We start from the raw sequence: 6,029 nt of genomic DNA, 5'->3' as shown, positions 1-6,029 counted from the left end.
AGGAGATCAACTGCCATATTTCATGGGGACAGGTCAACATTGGGGGTAGCTAGGCTTGCCCTATCTGGAAGTCCGGTCTGGGTAAGTTTATTAATGTCCCGGTTCACTTACTAGAGTCCTGCTTCGTTCACCAGGACTCAGGTGCATTTGCCAAGGTGGACATCGTGACACTGAGTATCTCCCCTGGATTCTTGATAAGGTCTAGCTCTATCGACTAGTTAGTCTGCCACCTCAGTTGGCATCCCGGAGGATATAGGTAGGTCGGGACTGGGAAGATGAGTCGGGCCTGCATCTTAGTCCCGGTTCCTTCATTATGCTTGCACCCATCGAACATTGTTGGGATCGATGATGATTGGGCTATCAGGGTTTCTTCCTTCCCCATTCATTGGGCTCAGGATAGGCCTGGACCTCTTTAAAATGGCCCACGGACCCATTGGGTCATGCCACATGTTACGGGTGGCAAACAGGGATAACAGAGATATTTATAAAACAACTTTATTTTTATTAAGGGTGTTTATTCAGTTCAATTACTTCTATCATTATAATTTAATATTTATTATCCAATAACCTTTATCAAAATTCATCTCAGATTCAATTTTATTTGTGTTTACAAATAATTTGGGATAAGTTTTTTAATTGGAGTTTAATAGAATTAATACTTCGTGTCAATTTACATGAATTAAAAATTAATCAAACAATCTATAGATTATATAATATTAAATATTGATTATTATAGATATGTTTTGCCCCAATATGCTAGAATATTTCATAATAAAATTCTATAATTTATAAAAAATATTTACGTATTTTTTATTAAAATTAAATTTAATAGATTCTAATAATATTTTTTAGAATGTCATTTATCAACGGATTTAATTCAATTAGAATTCAATTTTTTCATCCATTCTAAATATAGTTATATCTAATTTTTATTAATTGAATTGGATTAAATTATATAGGTTAGATATATTGATTTTATTTTTAGCCCCTGTAATTTTGATGTTAAAAGTCCACAAAAATTTGAGAAATTTGCATTTTTTTGGGTTAGAAAATGATATTTTTGATGGCATTTGTTATTTATTATGTTTTTGAAATCAGACAAAGATATCTTATTTTTTGAAATATATAATTTTTGAGACCGTACAAAAAAACATATAAAAAAGTTTATTTTTGAAAAGATCTCATGAAATTATGACATCAAAATGGGCCTCTTGTTCGTTGAGCCAGCCCGGCCCAATGAACCCAAACACAAATACCCTAATTCCTTAGAAATACTTAAGCCCCCCCTGCGTCTCACTCCGCCCTCTCACAGCCGCACCGTCATTCTCCTCTCCGGCCACCACCGTTAATCATCGTCGGTCTCTCTCTTCCTCTCAACGGGCACCACCATTCCTTCCTCCTAGCAGACACTTGGTACGACGCTGTAGCATAGTTCGAAGTTTTACAAAATCTTCCACCATAGCCGTTTTATGAATATTCCAACTCATTGTTATGTTATGCATACGAAAATCTGTACACATTTCCTCGTTTCAGAATGATTTTGTAGGTTGAATTAAGAAAGTGTAAATTTCTGTAATTGGTCTGTGTAAGCATTTGATTTTGTGTTGGAAATTGTAGATACATTCAACCTACATTTCGGGAGTCAAAATATGGGTTGGAAAGCAGCTGAAAAGCTTATCAGACATTGGAGGATCCTCAGAGGAGATAATGTATGGTAAATCCATGGTTTTTTATTGGGAAATAGTTAATTGGGTTTTTAAGCAGCTTCTAACATAGCTATAAGGGCTTGATCCTTGTTGTGTTGGTCTTTATCAGGTGATGGTAATTAGGGGTAAAGATAAAGGCGAGACTGGTGTTGTTAAGCGTGTTGTTCGTTCTCAGAATCGTGTTATTGTTGAAGGCAAGAATCTGGTGAGAATAGATGGGTGGTCATTTTCAGTCTTCTGCGAAACTTTATTTCTTCGGTGGTTGTTTTTCTTTTTGTCATCTGGGTATACATGTCTGATAAATGTTACTAAATGGGGTTGTGCTTGTTCTTATAGTTTTATTTATATTAGTATATAATAGGTTTCAGCACTCTTAAATTTCTAGAGTTTTTTAGCAAGAATAGTTGGATTAAGGTTTGAAGCAATCTTTTGAGTTGAAACATGCCAATTTTTAGTACACATGTTGGCTATACCTTCCATTTTTCTTTTCTTGGCTGTTCACTTATATCTGGATATTAAGGGAATGGTCAGGAAGATTAATTTGTTGGATTTTTACTTTTCAGAACCAATCCTCAATTAATTTTGTTTTTTGCTGAATGATTTATACTGTAGCTAACGGAAGAAGTTTGCTTGCTTATTTGTGTTTCATGTTTGTTTTCGTTGGTATTTGGAACTTTAAAGTGAGCTACCATTCAGTTTATATTTGACATTACTATGAAATTCTTTATACTGTGTTGTAGGAATTTATGAAATAATGCAAATTACATTCCTTGGTTGAAGATGATGCTGCATAATATGAAATGTTAATTTTTAATACGTAATGCTTGTTTGTGGTCATTTGATCTGTGTGGTGATGTTGTCTGAGTGAAGTTTGTGGATAAGACTACAGTGTTTGATGATGATGAACTTCTCTTGTCTGCAGGTTAAGAAGCATATCAAGCAAGGCCAAGGTCATGAAGGTGGGATCTTTACGGTTGAAGCTCCTCTTCATGTTTCAAATGTTCAAGTTATTGATCCAGTCACAGGGTATGTGACTGCCTTCAATTCTGTTTGAAGAATACTTCGGTTTTCGCTCTTCCATGTTTGTAAGTGGAGATTAGTGGTTTCTTTGCAGGAAGCCTTGTAAAGTTGGGATTAAGTATCTTGAAGATGGAACCAAAGTAAGAGTGTCCAGAGGCCTGGGTGCATCAGGATCCATTATTCCTCGTCCTGAGATATTGAAGATAAGGACTACGCCAAGGCCTACAGTTGGTACTTACTCAAATCTTTGACGCTCTTCTTTTTCTTTTTCCCTATAGTAAAATATAACTCTCCTCTTGATATTTTCCGTGTCACGAGGCATTTGAGCATGGATTCACTGCCTCAATTTTGCAATTGCTAAGATGTTGCATACTAAAAATATGATAGACTCAGGGCTGATATGGTTATCACTCTGCACATAAGCTTAGATTTAGAGCAAGTTAGCCAAAGTGTTTGCTGTCTATATATACGCATATATAATAAGTATCGAACTAATGTATCCTGTAATCAAAAGCTGAATTAAAGATGTCTAGATTGCTCCACGTGATCTTGTAGTAATTTATCATTCCAATTGACTTTGCCAGATTGTGACTCCAAGTTTGTTTCAAAGACCTCCAATTCATATCCTGCTGTTGACAATTTCTTTAACTTGTTTTTCAGCTGGTCCAAAGGATACTCCAATGGATGTTGTGATGGAGAAGACTTATGATACAAAAACAGGGCGAGGCATGCCTGAACTTTGAAAGACCTGTATTCTTATATAGTTTTGTCATGGAATGGAACCAGGGTAAAGATATTGCAGAAAAGTGGCCATCTCAAATCTCAGTTGTCGCCAAGTGACAAAGAAATTATCCAAATTTGTACTCTGCTTCCTTTATACCTATTCTTTAGTTGATGTTCCAGACAAGTGAATAATCAGATTGCTAATTTGGTGTCTGACCTTTTTTGGTTCAATGTGCTACATTCGCTTGCATATATGCTTTTACTGTGCTCTTCAGTAAATTGTATTTCCTATAAAAGTCATCAGCAAAGATTGCAGAGCGTAGGGTTTGTTTGCATTAATATGTTCTGTTCTATGGATAAGATTGGCTGGGTTATATTTTTAGGTCTATTTTTATAGATAGAAAATTCTCCATACATTAATACTAGTAAACTGAAATTATTTTACAAGTTATTTGGTTTACTAGTTTTGTTTTGTACGACTTAATATGTTTTTTTTTTATCAAGAAAAAGGAATTTTATTGATCAACACACAGATTACAGCCAAAAAAAAAACCAGAGCAAAACAGCCCTCAATCAATACAAATTAGGCAAAAATTGAGTCATTTGATTTGCTCTAGAAGCCATAGACTTAGATCTAAGCTTTAAGCCAAGTATTCTAGCTGAGACAGAGGATTTAATCAAACTGGTTACAGAAGAAACCATAAGACAACTACTGTCAAAATGGCATCTGTTCCGAGTATACCATATGTAATAAACTGAAGCTGCTAGTGCTACTAGAGTGATCCGGTCTTTGAAGTTCTTCCTGTCTGCCTCCAGCCAAATGCACCAATCTGAAAAGTTAGAAGGCCAACAAAGTCCTTGCAACCAATCAAAAACAGACTGCACTACTCTCCTAGAAAAAACACACTCAAAAAATAAATGAGAGTGATTTTCAGGCAATAGATCACAGATCGGGCACAACAAGGAGGGAAGAGAAATATGACAGTTGCTTAACAGATCCCTGGTTGCCAACTTTTGAAGAACAGCTTGCCAAAGAATGAACTTATGATTAGGCACTGAAATAGAACACCAAACTGATTTCATGATAGGCTTTGGGCTGCTAGACAAAAACAGTTGATACAGTCTAGACAAAACCAGATTTCCATTAGCTGATGCAGAAACCAGCAAAGAAAAAGAGAGATCTTTGCTAATCTTGATCAATTTTTTCCAATACCAACTGGCATCCGGATGCAACTTGTAATCCCAAATCTGAGTCCCCTTCAAGTAAATACAGTTAACCCATTTAACCCAGAGCAAATCCTGTTTAGAAGAGATAGCCCAAATGAATTTAGATAACAACAATCTATTCCAAAGAGGCCCCTCCTTGAAACCTAACCCACCATGACTCTTTGGGCAGCAAACTAGCTCCCAAGATGTAAGATGAAACTTACTCCTATTTCCTTTACCTCCCCAAAGAAATAATCTGCAAAGATGATCAATCTCCTTTAGGGCACTCTGAGGTAAGAGGAAGATGCTCATCTAGTAGTTCCTGATACCCAACAAAACAGATTGGATCAACTGGACCCGTCCTGCATAAGAAAGGTTCCTACTAGCCCAAACACAAAGTCTCTGTCTAATCTTCTTTAGAATTAAGTCACAATCCATTGCCTTCCACTTCGTTGGTCTCAAAGGCAGACCAAGATAAGTCAGGGGAAACTCACCTTCTTTCAGCTGAAAGATATGCAGCAAACCAGATTTTTCTTGGTCCGAAACCCCACCAAAATAAGCTCTAGATTTGCTTTTATTGATAAGCAGACCTGAAGCACCTGAAAACTCCTCTATTGTACGTTGAATAATTTGAATGGAGCTAGTATTGGCTTTACACACAATAAGTAGATCATCAGCAAAACATAGACTAATTAGATTTAAAGATTTACATAGTGGGTGAAATTTGAAACATTTTCCTTTAGCTGCTTGAAATAAGGATCGAGTAAGGTACTCCATAACTATAGCAAACAGTAACGGAGAAATGGGATCGCCTTGGCGAAGACCTTTGCCTCCTTGAAAGTTACCATGAAGGCGACCATTCAACATAAGGCAATAAGAGGCACCTCTCATACAAATCATGATCCATTTTATGAAGCGATCATGAAATTTTAAAGCTTTCAGCAAGTTTTCAAGAAAGTCCCAATCGATTGAGTCATAGGCTTTGCTCAAGTCATTCTTCAATAAGCACCGAGGAGAGCTATACTTCCTTTTGTAACCCTTTAAGAGATCTTGGAGAATTAAGACATTATGAGCAAGAGTTCTATCTTTTATAAACGCCCATTGGTTTTGGTTAACCAACTTTGGAAGAATACCAATCACTCTATGACAAAGCATTTTAGAAATGCATTTATAAAGAGAAGTGTAGCAGGCGATTGGCCTAAAATCAGCAGCTGTATTCGGGTGATCCATCTTAGGGATAAGGGTTAGAATAGTACTATTCATTGCTTTAGGAATATTCCCAGATTCAAAAAATTCAAGGATAGCCTTAGAAACCTCCTTCCTTATGTCTTTCCATAAGCTTTTGAAAAACCCAGCCCCAAAACCATCTAGTCC

General features: G+C 36.3%; 2 protein-coding genes across 2 annotated transcripts; one reads left to right on the top strand and one right to left on the bottom strand.

The window, feature by feature from the left end:
* Nucleotides 1-1,260: 1,260 nt before the first annotated feature.
* LOC133789123 (uncharacterized) lies at nt 1,261-3,699 on the top strand. The gene is made up of 6 exons (XM_062226857.1): nt 1,261-1,413; nt 1,618-1,709; nt 1,816-1,911; nt 2,629-2,732; nt 2,821-2,957; nt 3,387-3,699. The coding sequence occupies exons 2-6, from the start codon at nt 1,650-1,652 to the stop codon at nt 3,467-3,469; spliced, it is 480 nt and encodes a 159-aa protein (XP_062082841.1). The 5' UTR covers nt 1,261-1,413; nt 1,618-1,649; the 3' UTR covers nt 3,470-3,699.
* A 323-nt stretch (nt 3,700-4,022) lies between these two features.
* On the bottom strand, nt 4,023-4,967 carry LOC133799133 (uncharacterized). Its single transcript, XM_062237282.1, has one exon. It carries the CDS (start codon nt 4,965-4,967, stop codon nt 4,023-4,025), a length of 945 nt encoding a protein of 314 aa, XP_062093266.1.
* Between the last annotated feature and the right edge of the window lie 1,062 nt (nt 4,968-6,029).

The sequence above is a fragment of the Humulus lupulus genome, chromosome 1 (genome assembly GCF_963169125.1).
Source record: "Humulus lupulus chromosome 1, drHumLupu1.1, whole genome shotgun sequence".
NCBI lineage: Eukaryota > Viridiplantae > Streptophyta > Magnoliopsida > Rosales > Cannabaceae > Humulus > Humulus lupulus.
This window is presented reverse-complemented; position numbering and strand designations above follow the sequence as displayed.

Bases quoted from the DNA above. Each gene is read 5' to 3' on its own strand.
- LOC133789123 (XM_062226857.1), top strand. From the start codon at position 1,650: ATGGGTTGGAAAGCAGCTGAAAAGCTTATCAGACATTGGAGGATCCTC. The intron at 1,710-1,815 runs GTATGGTAAATC...GGTCTTTATCAG, and splicing joins GGATCCTCAGAGGAGATAAT to GTGATGGTAATTAGGGGTAA. The intron at 2,733-2,820 runs GTATGTGACTGC...GTTTCTTTGCAG, and splicing joins GTTATTGATCCAGTCACAGG to GAAGCCTTGTAAAGTTGGGA.
- LOC133799133 (XM_062237282.1), bottom strand. From the start codon at position 4,967: ATGAGCATCTTCCTCTTACCTCAGAGTGCCCTAAAGGAGATTGATCAT.